At 36.0% G+C, this 22,795-nt stretch overlaps 1 protein-coding gene across 1 annotated transcript; it reads right to left on the bottom strand.

The window, feature by feature from the left end:
• Nucleotides 1–15,489: 15,489 nt before the first annotated feature.
• LOC108992608 (E3 ubiquitin-protein ligase At4g11680-like) lies at nucleotides 15,490–21,312 on the bottom strand. Its single transcript, XM_018967209.2, has 4 exons — nucleotides 20,726–21,312; nucleotides 19,446–19,565; nucleotides 17,086–17,380; nucleotides 15,490–15,841 (listed from the first exon to the last, which is right to left on the bottom strand). The coding sequence occupies exons 1-4, from the start codon at nucleotides 21,199–21,201 to the stop codon at nucleotides 15,680–15,682; spliced, it is 1,053 nt and encodes a 350-aa protein (XP_018822754.1). The 5' UTR covers nucleotides 21,202–21,312; the 3' UTR covers nucleotides 15,490–15,679.
• Nucleotides 21,313–22,795: the final 1,483 nt, after the last annotated feature.

The raw sequence follows: 22,795 nt of genomic DNA on the forward strand, positions 1-22,795 counted from the left end.
TCCAGATTCATTCTTGACTCTATGCATCACGTCTGACTCTTTTATAAAAAAGTGAATATTGGACATGGAAGACCAAACTGTTGTGCTCTCATCTCCAATGGCTATAAGTACTCATCTTTACCAAATTTCTACAACAGTTTAACATGAAATCTTGGTATATTCGGATTCTCTAAATTTAACAAGTAGTATCAAAGTCTCATTGCCAGATCGTTGTAAAAATACAGTTTCTATTATTTGTACAAGAAGGTCTCGTATTTGTGTTGTTTTTCACCATTCAAATTATATTTTGATTTGTTTTTTTTTTTAGTGACTGGAGTGACTGGTGAATTTTTCTCGTTTTGGTAATTTTTCTTATTTTTGTTTGCACTGAAATTAGTTTAGCCATTGTTCCACCTAACACTTGGTGGATAGTTTCGGAAGCTACCATTCACATAAATATTCCTATGCAGGATTACCTAAAGTGTCTAACACCTAGTAATATTGAAAAATCCATTAATTGCTTGGAAGATGGCAATAAAGTTTTGAGTCTATATAGTAAAATTAGAGTTTGATTTTTGTTTGGATTTGGAAGAGACGTTTTTATGTACTGTCATTTAGACGGAACTTAATTTTTGTTTCTTGTTTGGGCAAATCTGATTATTCTTGTTCATTTTCCTTTGAAAATGAGAAATTCAATCTTTTCCAAAATTCAAATGTTATTGGTATTGACTCTTTAATTGATAATCTTTATTTGTTCGATTTGCATGCCTCTCAATTAAAGACACATTAAACCTTGCATGTAAATAGTTGTGGAACAAAGCAGAGATTAATTATTAATGAGAATGCCAATATATTGTGGTATTAGTGTTTGGGACATATTTTGAAAGAGAAAATTGAAAGGCTTATGTCTATTAGAATCATTGGTCCTCTTGATGTTTTAGATTTTAAAATCTATATTGGATATAAAAAATGCAAGCAAACAAATATAAGGAAAATGGGTGACAATAGGAATTCAATCGTCTTAGAAGTGATACATACTGACATTTGTGGTCAATTCCCTATGGCATATTGGAATGTCAACGATATTTATCACTTTTATAGATGACAATTCTCATTATAGACATCTATATTTGATATATGAAAAATCACAATCACTAGACGTTTTTAATGCTTATTAAGCTGAAGTTGAAAATCAGTTTGATAAGAAAATTAAAGTTGGTAGATCTGACTGCGATGGTGAATACTATGATAGATATGACAGATCAAATAAATAGTGAATATTAAATGTGAAAAACTGAACCGTTGTGCTTCTCTCTAATGGCTAAGCTCTCTTTACCAAATTTCTACAACAGTTTGACATAAGATCTGGACATATTTAAATTATCCAAATTCAACACACTTATCAAAAAATTTTAAAAAAAAAAGTTCGAAATCTAAGTCGCATACGGTTAAACTAGGCCCATTTGGCAACATAACTATTCTAAAGTATTCCCAGAAAAGTTGTGCTACACCCATCGAGAGTGTAGCCCGACAACTTTTCTCGAGAAGGCCATTTGGCCTTTTTTTTATTATTTTTTTTTTCATACATTTTTTATACTCTTAAATATATATTTTTTTTAAATTCACAATATCATTAAAAAACACTTCCTTAATCTTTAAGTAAAAAAAAATACCTCGGGACCCATTGTCAGGACAAACCCTCGGTGAGTTTAGTGTTTTCCTTCTCATATATTTCCTTCACAAACATCACTCAAATACAAATACTTTTTAATTTTAAATCTCAGCTTTTTCATTTAATTATTACCTAATCGTTATAATTTTCTCAAACTCCTAAACAAAAAACAAAAAAACAAAAAACAATGCAACTTTTTCAGATTTTAAAATAAAAATTATATTTAAACAATTTTTTTAACTTTTATAATATTTTTATTCAAAATTTTCTCACTTTTCTCAAAACTCAATAAAACATCTTAATTCAAACCATTTCACTAATATTTAGAGATATATTGAGATATTCTAAATATCCAAAAGGGGTATAATCCTAATCAAGTTGGAAATATCTTTAGGTTCTGAGTAATTGTGATCAAGTAATTGATTGCGTAAATAATGAAGAATGAAAAGAAAAATGTACCCGAATCTTACAGAAATATTCTTAATTACGATATATATTATGAATATATGATCATAAAGCTTGAGTTTTAGTTTCTTTTCCAACCTAATTCATCTATTTACTATAAAGCAAAACTAGAAACGTTTTTGCTTTCCTCTGGACTAGGCTGAAAAGGTTAACTTGGTTGCATACACATTTAAATTTACATATTTATTGCATTTATCCCTTATTCCTTACATTTTCGTAAGAGTAAATAGTTTTTACTTTTGTGCATTGCGAAGAATGTGATTCCCTGTACAAGGTTTTAGGATTTTTTAAAAAGAAAGCCGGCTCTCAGGAAAATTGTGTTCGTTTCCTTGAGTTTCGTTTGATAGTGGGAAACTCGTAGTAAAATTGCACGGAACGCAAACTCAGATGGCCAAGATGGAATACATGGTATTTGAGTTGCGTGCTGTAACACACCTCTATTATTTAAAAGAATGTAATGGACCCAATTTATCAAATAAGCTTGTGGAGGGAAAGAAGTAAGAAGATAAAGAAGACGATGTAAAGAATAAGGAAGAAGGAGAGAGATTGAGGAAAAGAGAGAAGATCGATAGAGAGTTTTTGCATGTATAATATTCTGTATTTCCTTCTTCATTGAATCTATTTTTATAGTTACAGAATGTACAGCACAACATCGTTTTACAATTGTATTAAAACGCACGTTTCACTTATTCACTTATCAACTAAATGACCATGTCGCACTTACTACTTCTATTTGCATACAAACGACACTTGGAATAGACTACTAACAGAATTAACTAACAACTTTATCCATCATTAAGTGCCTTCATGCTTCTGTCTCTTCCATCATTTGAGTATTGCAGTCCATTACACACTCCTCCCCTTTAAAGCACCTTGCCCATAAGGTGAGGATAATATTGTTTTAACTGCCAGTATGGTTCTCAAGTGGCGTGGTCGAGAGCAGTTCCATGCCAATGTACCAAAACTTCAACTAATGGTCAATTGTTATGCTTCCTGGTTCGCCTTTGTAAAATAGCTTAAGGCTCAGGTACCAATTCTCCATAACTACTAACTGGAGGTAAGGTTGAGAGGGGAGACACATGTTGTCCAACTTCTTTCTTTAAACAAGAGATATGAAATACGGGATGTAGTTGAGATTGTGGTGGTAATTGTAATATGTAAGCAACCTGGCCAATATTGTCCAAAACTTGAAAAGACTCATAAAATTTTGGAGATAACTTCATATTCTTTCTGACTGCCAAAGACTTCTGTCTATATGGTTGAAGGCGTAAAAATACCCAATCCCCTACAGCAAAGGATCTCTCAGTATGTCTCTTATCAAATTGAGTCTTCATTCTTTCTTGAGCCAGCACCAAATTACTTCTCAGGGTGTCTAATATATGTTCCCGAGTTCTTAAAAATTCTTCCACAGCTTCATTCGATGACAGGCCTGGGATATAGTCTTGTAGCTTGGTTGGTGGCACTCCATAAACAGCCTCATATGGAGTGAGTTTAGTTGAGGCATGGAATGTGGTGTTATACCACCATTCAACTAAGGGCAACCACTCCACCCAATGTCTTGGTTTATCACTTGAAAAACACCTCAGGAAGTGTTCTAAACACTTATTGACAGCCTCAGTCTAACCATCACTCTGAGGATGGTATGCTGAAGAATATGACAGGTTCACTGCTTGGTGTTTGAAAAATTCTCTCCAAAAAGAACTTGTAAATGTAGAACCTCTATCAGAAACAATACTTTTAGCATTCCATGCAGCCTAAAAATATTATTCATGAAAACGGAAGCTACCTTAGCTGCAGTAATAGGATGCTTCAAGGCCAAAAAATGAGCATACTTGGATAATCAATCTATAACTACCCTTATCACTGAGTATCCTTTAGAGGAAGGCAATCCTTCTATAAAATCCATGAAAATATCTGTCCAGATTTGTTGAGGAATTGGTGAGGGTTGTAGCAACCCAGCTGGAACGACATTCTCACTTTTGTTCCTTTGGCAGGTCTCACATTCCTTAATAAATCTTCTTATATCAGTTTTCATTCCTGGCCAATAAAAGTCACTTCTAGTTCGATGTAATGACTTGTGAAATCCTGAATGACCAGCATTAGGACTTGCATGGATGAAGTGCAAGATTTTTAATTTTAACTCAGCACAATCAGGGATGTCAATCCTTCCCTTTCTGAATAAAACCCCTCCTTTCCAAGAATAAACAGCATTGGTGGAGGGAGTCTGCTGCAATTGAGGAAGTTGCTGCTGGACAACTTGGTCATCCTCATAAGCCTTCTTGATTTCTTCTAACCAAACTAGATTGGGAATAGTTATGGTGAGTAACACTAAGTCCCCTGCATTTGCACCTCTCCTAGACAAAGCATCAGCAACCTTATTGTCCACACCTTTCTTGTACTCGATAAAAAAGTCATAACCAAGCAACTTTGACAGCCACTTTTGTTGAGTAGGGGTGCCAATCTTTTGTTCCAACAAATACTTTAAACTGTGATGATCATTCTTCACAATGAAAGAGTCTCCAAGAAAATAAGGTCTCCATTTCTTTACTGCAAAAATTAATACCAAGAATTCCTTTTCATAGGTTGACAGCATCAGGTGTCTTCCTTTCAAGGCTTGACTTAAGAAAGCCAATGGCCTTTGCGCCTGCATTAACACAGCTCCTACACCACTAGCACACACATCACATTCAATTATAAATTGCTTAGAAAAACCAGGTAAGGATAAAACAGGAGGTTGTGTTACAGCTTACTTAAGGTGTTCAAAGGCAGTGGTTGCCTCAGCCGTCCACTTGAAGGCTTCCTTTTTTAACAAAGCAGTGAGTGGGGCAGCTATGATGGCATAATGCTTGATGAATTTTCTGTAGTATCCAGTCAAGCCAATAAGGGTAGGTTTGGGGGGTGAGATGAGAATTTTGTGTTTTGTTTTGAAGTTTAAAATATTATGTTTTAATATTATTATTGTTTTGGGATTTGAAAAAGGTGTATTGGGATTTGAAAAAGTTTAATTGTTTATTATATTTTGTATAGAGATTTGAAAAATGTGTAATGATGAGATGAGATGAGATGAAAATTTTGCATTTTGTTTTGATTACCAAACCTGCCCTAAAACTTCTCAAAGCTTTCACAGTTTTTGGTATAGGCCATTGTAACATTGAGTCCAGCTTTTTCTAATATGCTCTAACCCCTTCCTTGGAAATGAGGTGCCCCAGATGCTCAATCTCAGAATAGGCAAAGTGACACTTTGATTGCTTTGCATACAACTGATGGCTCTCCAAGGTATGCAAAACAGAAGCTAAGTGGCCCAAATGAGACTGAAAATCTCGACTGTAAATCAGTATGTCATCAAAAAACACAATGACAAATTTTCTCAGAAAGGGCCTAAAGACATATCATTCATGAGGCCTTGAAATGTGGAGGGTGCATTAGTGAGTCCAAAGGGCATTACAAGAAACTCATAATGACCCTCATGTGTTCTAAAAGTTGTCTTTAAAATGTCTTCTTCCTTCATTCTGATTTAATGGTAGCCTGATCTAAGATCAATCTTAGAAAACACACTTGCTTTAAAAAGCCCATCTAATAATTCATCCACCATTGGTATAGGGTACTTGGTTTTTACTGTTGCTTTATTGAATACTCTATAGTCTATACACATGCGCCAAAAACCATCTCCTTTTCTTACCAAGAGTACAGGTGAAGAGAAGGGAGATTGACTAGACCTTATGACACCTGATTGCAGTAACTCTGTGACTATTTTTTCAATTTCAATCTTTTGATAAAAGGGATATCTATAGGGTCTTACACTCACTGGTATTGTGCCTTGTTTTAGGATAATTTGATGGTCATGAGACCTTTAAGGGGGAAGGCCTTTAGGTTCATCAAAAACCTTTTTGAATTTGTCTAGCAAGTTTAAGATGTTCTGAGGTATCTTAGTTGTCATCTCTTGAGACTGAATAGATGTGATTTGCAAAAATAGACCCTTATATTCTACTAAGGAGAGTGTAGCAATTGCAATATCATCAACTAAATTACTAGAAGTAGAAACTAAGCCCTTTAAATAAGTCAGGTTGCCCTTATAAGTAAACTGCATGTGAAGCTTACCAAAATCCCATAAAATGGGACCTAAAGATAGCAACCATTGGATCCCCAAAACTACATCACAGCCACCCAGGTCCAAAGTCAGCAACTCAGTCTCGAAGGTTGTGCCTTGAACATGTAGAGCCACCCCCTCACATCTTCCCACACTATGGATTATGTCACCATTCGCAATACTGACTAGCTTAGGGACAAAATCTTGAATCAGCAAGCCACATTTATTTGCCATTGAAGTATCCACAAAGTTGTGGGTACTGCTAGTATCTATCAAAATGGTGACCCTTCTCTTCTTTAACTGACCAAAAACCCTCATGGTTTTTAAGCTAGGTGTTCCCACCATAGCTTGTATAGAGATGGAGGCAATTGTGGCCATATCCTGCATATCTTTATCAGCTATGGTTAAAGGCTGGTAAGAATCTTCCTCTGGATCCAATGGTTCTAACTGAGACAAATCCATGCTCTCCAAGATATACAATCTTGGCTTAGAACATTTATGGCTTTGCTGCCATTTGTCATCACAAAAGAAGCAAAGCCCCTTTTTCCTTCGTTCTTGCATCTGAGTATCTGATAACCTTTGATAGGAAAGTTTAGGGGCAAACTGCACCTTGGATGGAGGAGGCCCCAAAATTGAAGAAGTCTAAGTTGGCCTTTGTGACTAAACTTCTAAGTCAAAGAAACTGTTTCGCCATGGTTTTCTTGTACTCACAACATATTGCTCTTGAATCTTGGCAAGCCCAAAGGCATCATTTAAACTTTGGGGGCTTAACATCCTCACAGGCTGCCTTACTTCATCCTTTAAGCCACTTAAAAAGTAGCTCAATTTATTCTTTTCAGAAATGCCTCACTCTATTTGAGATTAACTCAAATTCTGTTTTGTAAGCTGTGACAGATCCCACTTGCTTCAACCTTGTAAGAGATTCCATTGGATCATCATAAGGAGATAAGCCAAACCTTACTTGAATTGCTTGGGTCAAATCCTCCCAAGAATGAAAGACTCCTGCTTCACTGGCATCTTGAAATCACACCAATGTTTCATCATCCATATGGAAGGAGGCAACAAAGATCCTTTGCCCTAGTGGCATTTGGTGGTACAAGAAATATTGATTAGCCCTATACACCCAAATCGAAGGATCCTTACCAAAAAATCTTGGAAACTCAATCTTGATGCCCCTTAAAATGGTTCTGTCAACTAGTTCTCGAAAGGGTGCCTCATCCCCACTAATCCCCACTACCTTGTGTGTCATGGTTCCTGTCAAAATGTGGCATGCCATTCACATTCCTTGCAGCCTCCTCTTGACCCACTGAACCATTGAGGGAAATTTTGGGAAATCTATTGCAAAATTTCTGTAAACTGTTTATATTGGTTCTCTAGATCAAGGCTTGTCTTTTCTTGCTGTTGAACCAAGATAGCAATGGTGTCCTCGATTTGTTTTTGTTGACAATCATGCTGCTGCCTAAGCTGGTTCAATGAATCAACCACTTGAGCATAAGAACGTGTGCCTTCTGCCATGGGCTCTGGATCCCAATGTAATGGACCCAATTTATCAACTAAGCTTGTGGAGGGAAAGAAGTAAGAAGATAAAGAAGATGATGTAAAGAATAAGGAAGAAGGAGAGAGATTGAGGAAAAGAGAGAAGATCAAGAGAGAGTTTCTGCATGAATAATATTCTGTATTTCCTTCTTCGTTGAATCTGATTTTATAGTTACAGAATGTACAACACGACATCGTTTTACAATTGTATTAAAACGCACGTTTCACTTATTCACTTATCAACTAAACGACCATGTTGCACTTACTACTTCTATTTGCATACAAACGACACTTGCAATAGACTGCTAACAGAATTAACTAACAACTTTATCCATCATTAAGTGCCTTCATGCTTCTATCTCTTCCATCATCTGAGTATTGCAGTCCATTACAAAATTACACAAAAACTGCTCACTTTGAGGGGAGCACCTCCATTAAAGAAATGAAGAAGATGATAAAAGAGAGAGAAAGAATATTCAATAACTTTATGGATAGCTGAAACCTAGAGCCCTTGACTTATACATAAGGAAGATGACCTCTACATGGCCTGGGCCCTTGACTCATACATAAGGAAGATGACCCCTACATGGCCTAAGCTAACACAACTAAAAGCATGCAAGAAAATAAAACTAAGGTCTAAGGCTCACTAGTTATCTTGTATCTCAAATACATGTTGAATTTGAAATTGTAAATGAAATTAAACTAGCCCAAGGCCCATAGCCCATGTCCTTCATTCGGGGACTGTTACACATGTGTGCGTGCATGTGTGTTAGTTATATCAAACCTACTATGTACAGTCGCCCTATGTAAGCAGTGTGCAAATGACTTTAAAAAATAATAATAATAAATATAAAAGAAAAAAAAAGACCAAAATAAAAATAGAAGAGAAACGCAAAGAGAGGTCATCTTCTTCGTTGGTGGGTGTCTTCTTTTCCTCGTCATTCCTGGTGATTGATATCCCCAAGAAGATCAAGAACAAGGCTGAAACCAGAATATAGAGGAATTGGTTGGCTCGTCTGCCTTTTGTAGCCACCAACAAGAATATATCACCTTTGTGCTTTGTCTTCTCGTTTCTTCTTCTTCTCCCTCCCTCCCTCAGTTTCCATCTTCCTTTTCTACATTTCCATTCCTCCCTCCCTCAAAGCCGAAGTCCTCTCAAAGTGCCTCCCTCCCTCAAAGTGCCTCCTCCCTTGAAGCCTCCCAACGGGAAACCCAAAAAAAATATTCTACTCCGACGAACAAAAATCAAACAAATAGATGAAAAAAAAAAATTCCCCCCACCCAACCATCGTCTTCCTTACATGAGGAAAAAAAATCCCAAATAGGGGACTGAAGATATTACAATCTTCTTCAAATTATATCTACATTAACAGCTCCAATAATAGAAATCGCATATTTTTACCAAATCGAAGAACAAGACAACTCGAACATCCACATCTACATCCAACACTTTTCGATGAGATCTACAAATTTCACATCCAGTTGAGAAACCCAACAACAAAAAATTGATTTCGATGAACACAAATCAAGAAAAAGATCTACATCCAGGAAATAAAAAATAAACAGAAATTAAAAAAAAATATTTCCACACAGCCATCGTCTTCATTTAGGCGAAGCTCCTCATCTTTGTTTACCCTTGCTATTATTGTTGGTGTTCGCCGCGCTAAGAGAAGGGGCATAGTGAGGGTATCAGGCCGAGGGGAAGAGAAAAAGAAAAAGAGAGAGAGAAACTAATAGAGGAGACGGAGAAACCGGGGCAGAGAGAGAAAGAGACCATGTTGAGAAAGAGAGGAATAAATGGAGACGGCAATGCAATGAGAGATGTGGGCTAGTTTGGTAATGGAAAGAGAGAGAAAAAGAGAAACAGAGAGAGAGGACGGCATAATGGAGAAGAAGAAGAGAGGAATGGAAATGCAGAGAGGGAGATGAAAACTGAGGGAGGGAGAGTTCGTGTTGGGGACAAAACGGTGCATTTCAATTTTTTTGCCATGTCAACAACTCTTACCCATCACTTATCCCAGGCGACTGTATCTAGACTTTTTCTAGTTATATAGGCAGATACAAAAGAGAGGTAGATACAAAGGTAGAGGGATAACTCTGCCCCGTTTAGATAGTGAGATAGATGAGATGATTTATGTCACGGATGCCTTGTGGCTGGCCTTGAAGAACTGAAGTGTCCTTATGAAGGCTGAAGGAGTTGGGTGCAGAAGGAATTTGAGAGAAGTAATAACGGTATTAACATAATGGAGCCTTTAATGAAACGGGGAGTTTGGAGGCTTAATGTGGGGTGTCGTTCAACGTGCAAGCAGCTGCGTTTCATGGATGAAGTTAAATGAAATGGGGCGTTTTGAATGTTGTAGTTTTTTATAGTTGTGTTTTATCTTTTGTTGTTGGAGTTTTGGGTTCCTTCATCTCAGCCTATGTGTATATAAGCAGTGCTGGGGGAGCTTTTGTTTTCATTGATTGATCATTTGAAGAATTGTGTTTGGAGGTTGAGAATCCCTTGAAGATTCTCTGCAAGTTTCATAATGGAATCTTGCTTATTCCTTTCTTGATCTAAATACTCATTTCCTATGTTTGGTTGTCATTTCTAGTGAATTACTAGAATTATAGCAGATCCTTGAGTGAACCTTACAAATGGTATCAGTAGTAGTCGATCCTTGCAATCGTGATTCTGATGGCAGATGGCACGCGTGCATCATTAAAAGGTTAGATTGAAGGTTCTCAACGACATCAAGAAGTCATGCAGAAACAATTGGAGCATCATCAATAGGCAATTTCTAGTATAACAAAAAGGTTAGATCAAGTTTCAGAAATGTTGAAATCTTTGGCTGATGCTATGAATGTTAATACTCGTAGAGATAGAGAAGTCTCTCATGAACTTAGACATCATGAAGAGAGAGGTAGCTTTCAGAGAAGTGTTAAATTGGATTTTCCACGTTTCAGTGGGAATGATCCTACTGATTGGACTTTTAAGGATAATCAGTATTTTGATTGTTTTCAAATACCTTTCCATCAGAAGTTAATGGTGGCTTCACACCATATGGAAGGTGAGGCATTGGTGTGGTACCAAAATGTCTTAGATGTTGGACAGTTTAATTCATGGGAGTCTTTAGTAGTGGCTTTGCATTTGATGACCCAATGGAGGCTATAATTTGGTTGAAACAAACTACTTCAGTTAGTTTGTACACATCACAATTTGAGACCTTACCTAATAGGTTGAAAGGTTTGTCTGAGAAGCATAGAATGAGTTGCTTTATTAGTGGATTAAAGGATGAAATTCGCATACCAGTAAAAATGTTTAATCCATTAAACCTAGCGGTTGCTTTCAGTCTGGCTAAGTTGCAGGAAGAGCATGTAATGTCTTCAAGAAAATCTTGGAGGCCAAATAATCACTATGCTGATAAATGGCAAGTAGATCAGGTGGCACTTGTTGATCTAGCTAATAAAGCTCCAAAGAATTTTTTTCCTTTAAAGAAGGTAAATTCTTCTCAGATCGATGATAAAAGGAGGAAGGGATTATGTTATCATTGTGAGGAAAAGTGGAATCCCAACCATATTTGCAAAAATCCGAGGGTGTATTACTTACAAGGGGCATGAAATGCTGAGCAGGACTTAATTGATAGTTCTTAGGCACATCTGGTACCAGAATTGGAGGAAAAAAGTGAGAAAGAATCTGAGGAGTTAGAGGTTTCAATCCACGCCATTTCTGGATGCATCAATAATAATGCTATGAAGTTGTTTGGGAAAATTGGCTCAACTTCTGTTGAGATTCTTGTGGATTCAGGGAGTACTCATAATTTTTTGGATCCAATGGTGGTAGAAGCTGCAAATTTAAAGGTAATTAAGGATGAGGCTCTTTAGGTGAAAGTGGCAGATGGTACTAAAATACTTAGTCAGGACAGATGTGAAGAGTTGGTGACTGTCCAAGGAACTAAGTTTCTAGTTCCTTTCCATGTTCTTACTTTGGGGGGTTGTGACATTGTCTTAGGTGTGCAGTGGCTGAAAACATTGGGTCCTATCCAATGGAACTTCATTGATATGTCTATGCAGTTTGAAGTGGATGGGAAGAAGCTGGTGTTGCAAGGTCTTATGTCTCATGTAACTGATTGGGAAGCTGGTGTTAATGTGCTTAAAGCTTCTTCTGTTAGGAAGCAAGGTTGGTTCTTGCAGTTGGTAGCAACAGAACTTGAGGTGAAGCAAGTGGAAGTTCAGCCTAAATTGGAAGAAGTTCTGCAGCAGTTCATCTCAGTGTTTGAGGAACCAGTGGGATTGCCCCTTTGACCATCAGATTGTGTTGAAAAAGGGTAGTGCACCAATTTCAGTGAGACCTTATAGGTATCCTCATTATAAAAAATCTTAAATTGAGAAAATTGTGCATGACCTGTTATCAAATGGTGTTATAAGACCAAGCCAAAACCCATTCTCATCACCTGTTTTGCTTGTTAAAAAACTGATAGTAGTTAGAGAATGTGTATGGATTATCGAGCCCTTAATCAAGAAACTATCAAGGACAAGTTTCCAATTCCTGTCATTGATGAGTTACTTGATGAACTTTATGGAGCTAAGTTCTTTTCTAAACTTGATCTTAGATCAAGTTATCATCAAATGAGGGTAAGAGAAGAGGACATTCCCAAAACAGCATTTAGAACTCATGAGGGTCATTATGAGTTCTCGGTAATGCCTTTTGGGCTTACCAATGCACCTGCCACCTTTCAAGGATTGATGAATCATGTTTTCAGACCTTTCCTTCGAAAATTTGTTTTGGTCTTCTTTGATGATATCTTAGTTTACAGCCAAGATTTTGGTGAACACCTGGAGCACTTGAAGTCAATTTTATCCTTTTTACAGCAGCACACATTATTTGCAAAAAAATCTAAATGTAGATTTGGGGTGACTGAGGTAGATTACTTGGGACATATTATTTCTGAAGATGGAGTGAAGGCAGATCCTACAAAGATTTCTTCTATGTTGGACTAGCCTGTTCCCAAAACAGTAAAAGCATTGAGGGGATTTTTGGGCCTTACTGACTACTATTGAAAGTTCATCAAGAACTATGGTTCTATTGCTACCCCATTAACATTGTTTCTGAAAGAGAACTCCTTTGTGTGGTCTCTTGAAGCTAAAGGGGCTTTTAAAGAGTTAAAATTTGCTGTTGCAAGCCCTCCCTGTATTAAGACTTCCTGATTTTTCTAAGGAGTTTACTATTGAGGGTGGGGTTGGGAGCTGTATTGATGCAAGACAGCCAATAGCCTTCTTTAGAAAAGCATTAAAAGGAAAAGCATTGTTTTTGTCAACCTATGAAAAGGAATTTTTGGCACTAGTGTGTGCAGTGGGGAAATGGAGACCATATCTGTTGAGTCAGTCATTCAAGATCAAAACTGACCAACAGGCCTTGAAACACTTGTTGGAGCAAATAGTGGCCATTGAGGCTCAACATAAGTGGATCTCAAAGCTCATGGGTTATGATTTTCGTGTAGAATATAAAAGGGGCAAGGACAATAAAGTTGTTGATGCACTTTCCAGAAAGTCTGAAGAAGATTCAGCTACATTGGCTCTTATCTCATTTCCCACTTCTTTGTGGTTAGAAGAACTTAAACAAAGTTATGCTTTTTCTAGTGACATAACTAATCTGGTTGTGGCTTTGCAGCAAAGGTAGCAAGTTTCTAAGAAATTCTCTTTACAACAAGGTCTCCTTTTCAGGAAAGGGAAATTGGTGATAGTTCCTTCATCACCATTTCATGCTAAAGTACTACAACATATTCATCACAGTCCAGAAGCAAGTCATGTAGGCTACCATAAAACATTACAAAAGGCTAAGATGGATTTTTTCTGGCCAGCATGAGGAAGGATATTAAAAAATTGGTGAGGGAGTGCCATATTTGTCAAGTGAATAAGCATGAAACTGTACTTCCTGTAGGGTTACTTCAACCTTTGCCTGTTCCTCAAAGTCCATGGCTTGATATTGCCATGGACTTTATTGTTGGTCTCCCTAGTTCAAATGGATTGACTGTCATTTTGACTATGGTGGATAGATTGACAAAGTTTAGGCATTTTTTCCCATTGGCTCACCCTATACAGCTTGTAAAGTAGCTGAGGTTTTTTTTACTGGTGTATTCAAGCTCCATGGCCTACCAAAGACTATTATCTCTGATCGAGATGCAATCTTTACTAGTCTTTTTTGGACGTAATTGTTTAAAATGCAGGAAATCACTTTGGCTTTTAGCTCAGCCTATCATCCACAATCAGATGGTCAAGCTGAAGCCTTGAATAAGTGTGTGGAGGGTTATTTGAGATCCTATGTGGGGTCTAAGCCAAAAAGTTGGAGTAAGTGGCTACTAATGGCAGAATGGTGTTATAACACTACTGTACACTCATCCACTGGTTTTTCACCCCTTCAGACCTTGTATGGAATTCCACCCCCTCGGTTGATTTCTTATATTCCAGACACTACTACAAATGCTGAAGTGGATCACCAGTTGAGATCTAGAAAGGAGGTATTGTCCCTTTTGAAGGAAAACTTGAGGAAGACTCAAGAGAGGATGAAATTATATGCTAACAGGAAAATGTCTGAGAGAATTTTCCAAGTGGGGGATTGGGTTTTTCTGAAGCTACAGCCTTATAGACAGAAGTCTGTGGCTATGAGGCACAATATGAAACTGGCTCCGAGATGTTATGGCCCCTTCCAAGTTATACAAAAAATAGGGACAGTAGCATATAAGTTGGACTTACCTTTTTCCTCCAAAATATATCATGTTTTTCATGTTTCCTCTTTGAAGAAAAAGCTGGGTGACCAGATCTCTCCTTTACCAACATTACCACCAGTAGATGCTGAAGCCAGTGTGCAACCTGAACCTGAGTTGATTCTAGACAAAAGGATAAAGAAGTTAGGCAATCATGCCTCCACTGAAGTCTTGATAAAATGGTTAGGTACTTCTCTTGAACATAGTTCTTGAGAATCTCTGTGGAAGTTAAGGTCCTTGTATCCACATTTACTGGGTACAATCCTTTAATATTTGTCATGGGTGCTTTGTGGGCAAGGTCTTGAAGAAGGAGGGATTGTCACAGGTGCCTTGTGGCTGGCCTTGAAGAACTGTAGTATCCTTATGAAGGCTGAAGGAGTTGGGTGCAGAAGCAATTTGAGGGAAGTAATAATGATATTAACAGAATGGGGCCTTCAATAAAACGGGGAGTTTGGAAGCTTAATGTGGGGTGTCGTTCGACGTGCAAGCAGCTGCATTTCATGAACGAAGTTTAATGAAACGGGACGTTTTGAATGTTGTAGATTTTATAGTTGCGTTTTATCTTTTGTTGTTGGCGTTTTGGGTTCCTTCATCTCAACCTGTGTATATAAACAGTGCTGGTTGAGCTTTTGTTTTCCTTGATTGATCATTTAAAGAATTGTGTTTGGAGGTTGAGAATCCCTCGAATGGAATCTTGCTTATTCCTTTCTTAATCAAAATATTCCTTTCCTGTGTTTGGTTGTGACTTCTAGTGAATTACTAGAATTACAGCAGATCCTTGAGTGAACCTTACAATTTAAGATGAAAATTGAATAAAATATTATTAAAATATTATTTTTTTAATATTATTATTATTTTAAAATTTAAAAAAATTGAATTATTTATTACTAAAAATTTAAAAAAATTATAATAATGAGATAAAAATAAAATCGTTTCTATATTCAAACGGAACCTAAAATTTAGCCAAACCCTGCACCTCTTTAGCACTTTCCATGAGATCGTTGGAGTGCGGATGGCATTCATTAGTGACCGATTTTTCTGCTTTCTTAGCTTGTTTGGCTACAACTACAAAATATACAATATGAATGTAAACTATTCTTGAATATGCAATCAATTTACAAAGAGGCTTTAGGAACTGGAACCATGTATGATTCCAGCCCTGGTGTATTTGTGAAATCAGGAGTCCAGGGAAAACGATCAAACCAAAGTATCACCCCTAAGGATATTGAATTTGCAGAGAGGACAAGTGGCGTTTATTCGGAGCCACCTGCTGATGCATCCACAATGGAAGTGGTGGTTGCAGGGAAGGGTAGAGAGCTCCACTCCATCTACATATTGTGAAAGGCAGATGCAGCACACCTTTTAAACAGAAAATCAAATCAGAACCCCATGTTTGAATTGAATGTACTATAAACTTTGCAGATGCAACAAGCAAAGCACTTGAAAGAAAAAAGGAACTTTCCTTTCTATGCTATCATTATTGTATGCACTATCGAATAATGAGTTGCGTCATCAATGAATCAAGCAGTATTAATTTAGAATAATTTTTGCACATCTAAGTATTATATTATTTCTCATTGCACTCATCAAACTCATCAAGTTTGTATGATATGTAAAAAAATAAAAAAATAAATAAAAAATAAAAAATAAAAAGAAAAGAAAGAAAAAAGTTTGTATGATATGTCAACTGCCACTTGAAGTTTTTAATCAAGTGATTGGTATATACAAATCCAGTCCATAATTTTTTTCTTTTCTTTTCACTTATAATGAAAAATGCCAGCAAACAATGTAGTTTTCCCATTTCTTAACTACACATGAGCATTCCTAAGCAATATTCCAAAAGCTTCCACTATTACTTCTCGGATCAATATTACAAGCACATTCCTTTTTTTTTTTTTTTTTTATAGGTAATCAAAGATATTATATTCATAGAAATAGGCAAAATTCAGGTACATAGGAAGTGTACATGAAGAACGCCTAACTAGAGGTTACAATAGAAAGAAGAAGATCATGGACACTAGAGGTTACATGCACATTACTAACACCCACCCACCCCCCCCCCCAAAAAAAAAAAAAAAAAAAAATTATCTGCTCATCTTGTTTTAATCAATGAATAAAAACCCAAAATAAATGCATGATCTCACTAGCAAAAACCATCTTCAGTTAATTAGGCCATCAGGTTTTGTTATGGTGGAAATCTTGAAATCCATATGTGCATGGTAATGAAATATAAAAGCTATCAAGCTTCAAACTAAATATGTAAATTAACTTCTAAAATTTCTCACCCAGGAAATTATGCACCAATAAAGCAAAAAGAAAACCGGTAAAAATGAAGTTCATAATTGCATTATCAAAGAGACAATAGCTCTAATCAAATCCAAGTACCACAATAAGCTATTCATGTATCCATATAGGGGAACACTTAAATTAAGACTAGCAGGGAGGATCAGATTCAAAAATTGTTACTGCATGGATCATGTGAAGATTCTTGGTCCTGGGTAGAAAATATGGGTGAAAAATAAAAAACGATAAAATGTTGAAGCAAAACATACGATATTTCCAAAACAGAATAAAAACAGAGGATGAGATATATTGGTGCTCACAGAATCCTCAGGATGAAGAGGACGCTCATTTGTATAGTTACTGTTCACTGACTCCATCCTTGTCCCAGCTACTTTCATTTTATCATTGTCGAAGGTCCCAAGTGGATTGGCCTGGCAAAATCTATACTTGGGAAGTGATCTGATATCATCTTCAGATGCGCCTTGTCTTATTGTCATAGCATAGGCAAATGCTACAAGTGGAATACAGCAGCAGAGAGCAAAGAAAATGATAAATGCCGTCCCAATGCAAAAGATGATAAAGAACACATCGAAGGCTAGAAAAACTACTGTTAACCTGCAGATCATAAACATGGCACATCACTGAGGGTTCTACATGTTTGTTGAACATTAAAACAAACTAGTTGTAAACCTACAAGTTTTGTAATTAGGTTAGCAAATCTATGTAATAGGAATAGCTCAATTTATTAAATGAAAAAGACTCTATGTAATTAGGTTAGCAAATCTTAATGCATCATACAATAAATTGAACACTTAAAACAATGTTAATAATAGCATCTAGATCTTCAAAATTTTGGCGGTGAAACCTTGATCTATACACCCATACTGTTCTTTGTTTATATGTAAATGACAAAAACCTCACAAATTTTGCTTGAGTAGAGAGAGAGGTCGAGAGTTAACTTATTTTTCGATCAGTAAACAAAATTTTATTGATCATACCAATAGGTAAGAGCCATAGTATACATATGGGACATATACAAAAGTATCACCTAGAAGTGCTAGTTTAGTTATACATAAGCTATTTATTTAGTGTGCCAAAGTAAAAGAACATAAAGTTAAGGAAAAAAAAAAAAAGCATTAGGAAAATAAAAGACTACTAATTTTAAATAATAACTTTATTATATGTTATTTTCCATTAATAATATTAATTTTAAATAAAATTCGTAATTGAATCAGATATGTTATTTTTTATTCTTATAAGTTCAACTTAATTATATATTACTAAATTGACATTATAATAATATAGTGGAATGGTTGATGACATAGCTTCATGAGAGTAAAACTTTATACTTTGGAAATTATGCAGTACACGGATAAAAGTATATCATTTTTTTTTATAAGTAACAGATAAATTCTATAAATAAGAATGGAATAGGCATAGCCTGTGTACACAAGAGGCATACAAAAGAAACACCTAACTACATTTTATGAACGGTAAATTAAAGACAAAAAGTCATGCACATTGTTCCCATTTAGTACAAACAGATAAAAGTATATCATAGTTGGGATTATTGGTAATTCTCTTTTGTTAGAATGCATACTTTGCACAGGCGACAAACTACAGCTTCAGTTAATGATCTTGAATTTTTATTATTTAATTTTGGGACCCTTTTTGAACTTCTGCTGTCATGAAACAATATCAGTCAGATTTAAGAAAATATTGATTACTGATTAAAATATAATTTTGTTATTTAGCGTAAATGTTTTTTCTGATAATCCTCCCAACCAAGGTCCGTTTGGGGGCGTTACACCCGCCCTACTTGCCCGAATAGCCCAAAAATAATAATAAACCATACAAATTAAGGTAATCTTCAAATTGCAGCTATGTGGAAGATGAATCCAATTTGTTTATGGTGGTGCATATGGATGGAGAGGAATCAAAGGAGCTTTGAGGTATTGCGAACGGACAATGGACGAGCTTAGAATGTTTTTTTCTTAATACTTTACTGATTACTCCATTGGTAGAGTGTAATAGAATTTAATGGCATGATCATTTCATGAATCGCCCTGTATCTCTAGACAACTAAGCATAGGCATTGCTCTTATGTATCCAATGTACTTGGGCTATGCCAACTTTTCTCATTAATAAAGTTCTTATTCACTGATAAAAAAAAAAAAAAAAGGCTTTTCCATAAGCATCCACAAAGCCTGCTCCTATGGTGTGGGTGTGGTGTGGGTTTTTGTGTGTACAGGCATGTGAAAAGTGAAACAGCGTCAGAAACAGAACTTGGGCATGTAAAAAGTGAAATGGAAGCAGGGGTATTTTTCTTTAGTTCTGATCCATAAAATCAAAACAGCGGTTGACTACAATGACCTCAAGAGAATTCTGCCAGGCTTATTTGTCTACAGATATGGAAATTGAAGCCCCATCTGCAGGATGATTAAAAAAATGTACAAAATCCACAAGAGAAAAATCCTAAATTCTTGTGTTGACACACCAAGAGAAGAAGTGTTTCAACATAGCATTAAACTTCATTGACTTTATTCATATTAAGAGAAATGCATCCAAGAAGATTTGTTGGATGTCCACTTTTCATCTATAACAAACATCTGTGCGTTAAATAAATCTATTAGAAATGTCCATGGAGATTTAGTTTGTAATTTAGCATGATGGCTCTTACCAGTAGAGGCGAGGAGAATCTTGCAGAAGTTCTTGGCCGCCCATAACAATCCAATAGAATCCAAACACCCACCAGATGGAAGATAGCATTGTATTTACTGACTCCATCTTCTTTAGAATGCTGAACAAACAAGAATAAAACATAAATAATAGACACCACGACATTCTTCCACTGTTACTATTATGCCCACTATTGCCATATATCTCAATGTAACTTATATGCCTAGACTGCACTGCAACTCGCATACTAAATTACAATTATAAGCATCACTGAAGGAAAGTCATCTGCAAATTGAAGAGAAAAAAGAGAAGAACTTTTATTTCGTCTCGAAATAATGGAACCTTGCCTCTCCCACAATGTGTTTAATTCAGCACATCGACAATCAAGATACGTTAAGACAAAATCACTCGATATTGAACTAAAAAGAGCATCCATCCACCATCTCAAACCCAAAAGTAAAGCCTCATAAAATTCCTTAAAAGGAAGGCAAATTCGTCAAACAAAGTGAATATCTATTATCTTTCTTATAACAATGTCAACTTACTGCACCTTTGCCCACACCATTTTAGCATATAAAAAACGGAAGTAGAAGCAAACTCAATCATGTATGTCAAACTGAGACAAGAGTGGCGTGATAAGTGCCTCTCTTTCCCCCATTCTCCCCCACCCTCCTCATCTTTCCTTTACTCTCCAGATGATCATTGAGGTTATAGGGTAGTTACCAAAACTATCCTCATGACAATTTACAAAATCTGCGAGAAATCATCAGTGCTGTCTGTTCTTCCTACTATATCCTACCCTACTGTTACGCTAAAACCCAATCAACTCAACATTCTTATATCAACATAATGTGTCATTTAGTTTTGCTAATGCGAATTAAGATCTCAACACATACACACACACAGCCCTATATGCACTCGGAAAGCTGGGAAGTTGAAAAATAAGTAGTGAGAGAATATGAAACATGGAGGATTAAAGAAATGGGAACTGAACGAAAATAGAAAATTCTAATCTGAAGAAGTGATGCAATTAAAAAACAGTAAAACACAATGAATTGTCAAGCTATTTGAAATCAACAAACTATTAACAAACCAATTCAGTAATTATTAACAACCAAATAAAAGGAACAAATCACAGCCTAATTATCTTTAAAAGCTTCGAATCTATCCTACACCACGCCCCCCGCCCCCCAAAAAAAATGAAAATTCGGTGATAATAAATTTTTAATTGCATAAGAAGAAAATGAAAAGGATGGAACGGAAATAAAAAGTTAAAGATACCTGGTGTAAGTGAGAGAGGAGGGTGAACGGAGCGGAGACTGAGGGGCACGATCATGAATAGAAGAAATCCGCTTGAGATATTCAAGGTAGACAAAGGAGACATGTAAAACGCACTGCAGAGAATAGCCACAGAGCCAAACCCTGAGAGGCGTGGACGGCCTCTCCTCGAAGGTGGACAAGAGCACCACCACGGCGACGATTAGGAAGGCCAAGTTCCACACCAGGTCCAGCACCAGAATAGGTTTCGAGTAGGAGAAGTAATAGTAGTACCTGCAACCGCTCTCGTCGCCGGAGTTGAGGTCTTCCGATGCGGGCTCGGAATTGTCAGCCAGGAGGACCGGACAGCGGTCGGCTGCGATCAGACTAGTGGCGTAGCGAGTGAGAGGAAGAGTGAATGTGGTGGGCCACCGGGGCGACGAGGACGAGTGTTCTCTCCCGTCATCTTCCACGCGTAAAGGCTGCGGCTGTTCCGCCATTGTAGAAGCAGAGAGCAGTGGAAGAGGGAGGAGAATAAATGGTACAACGACGTCACATCAGACACAGTTGTTTTTGTCGAAGGTTGTCAATGCGACAAGACTGAATTTGGTTTGCTGCATCCATGTGATTGGATGCAATAATTCTTATAAATTTAAAAATAAATTTTAAATTTTAAATTTTATAATTAAAGAAAGGGTTAATTCTATAATATTTCACCTTAGATAATATTTAATTCTATAAATCTTAACGAGAACAAAACTCTGTGATTTTAATACTTTCTAGTTGGAGTTTAGACTATGCTTTCAGACTATAAACAAGACACGTTTTGGGGGCAGCTAGTGGAAGTGTTGTTTGGTGTAGGAATATGTGCTTGGGTGGAGCTAGTGGAGGTGTTGTTTTGTGTAGGAAATATGTGATTGGGTGTGGATCTAACAAGTATTGACACCATCTCAAAATCCAACACAAAATAATAAGACTAAATCGAGTAATTATCGTTTCATTTTTAAATCAATCCAACATGAATCGATTTGAACCAATTAGTAATCATGTCATTTTCGGGTCAACCAGTTTAACACGCAAGTCATCTCAGATGACATGTTTTTATTTGATAAACCATTCAAAACATATGCAATTTTGATTGTATAAACTTTCACACAAATAATAATGCAAACCTTCACAAAGTCTTTCCATAAATAAGTATTTAGTGAATCATGCATTACCCTTAAATGTTAATGGAATGAAAAAATAAAGAGTAATGATGTAATTGAAGTAGATTAATTTGACAATATGTCTACAATTTGGAAAGTGATTAAAAGAAGGATAAGCCAACATGAACTCTTATGATCCGAGTTGGATCCACACACTGCCTTATTTGTTTTCATAACTATTTTCATCTAAACATTATAATTTTTTCAAATTCTCATACAAAATAAAATAAATAATTCAACTTTTTCAAATTTTAAAATAAAAATAATATTAAAAAAATATATTATAATAATATTTTATTTAACTTTCAACTTTTATCTTAATTCATCTCATCTCATTTCATCTGTGAAAACAAACGAGATCTTATAATTATTGAAGTCTGATTAGGGTTGACTAAATGATGATCCGAACCTAATTAGGTCGACATAAATTACCTTCCCTAGATGTAGTATACAGCTGGTGGTGATATTTCATTTAACATAACTGATTTTTTTCAAAATAAACAGATAACATTAGTATTTGTTTAAGAGTCATGTGGTCAAAGATGTTGAAATTATATGATTTATTGGTGTAAATTAAGGTATATAGGAGGAAGTGAGTGGGAGACAAGTAAGTAATGAATTTATATATTTATCTAATGGTAGTTATTTATAGGCAGCCAAGCTAATATTATAATCTGTGACGAATGCAATATAAATTTTCTTTTTTTTTGTTTTTTTTTTTTTGTCATGAGTTGCCACTAAATCTGATTTGGAAGTTAATGAGCTGTTTGAATGGTAAGATCTGATGAGATGAGATGAGATGATTTTAAGTAAAAGTTGAATAAAATATTATTAGAATATTATTTTTACTATTATTATTATTTTAAAATTTAAAAAAATTAAATTA

The sequence above is a fragment of the Juglans regia genome, chromosome 4 (assembly GCF_001411555.2).
Source record: "Juglans regia cultivar Chandler chromosome 4, Walnut 2.0, whole genome shotgun sequence".
Lineage (NCBI taxonomy): Eukaryota > Viridiplantae > Streptophyta > Magnoliopsida > Fagales > Juglandaceae > Juglans > Juglans regia.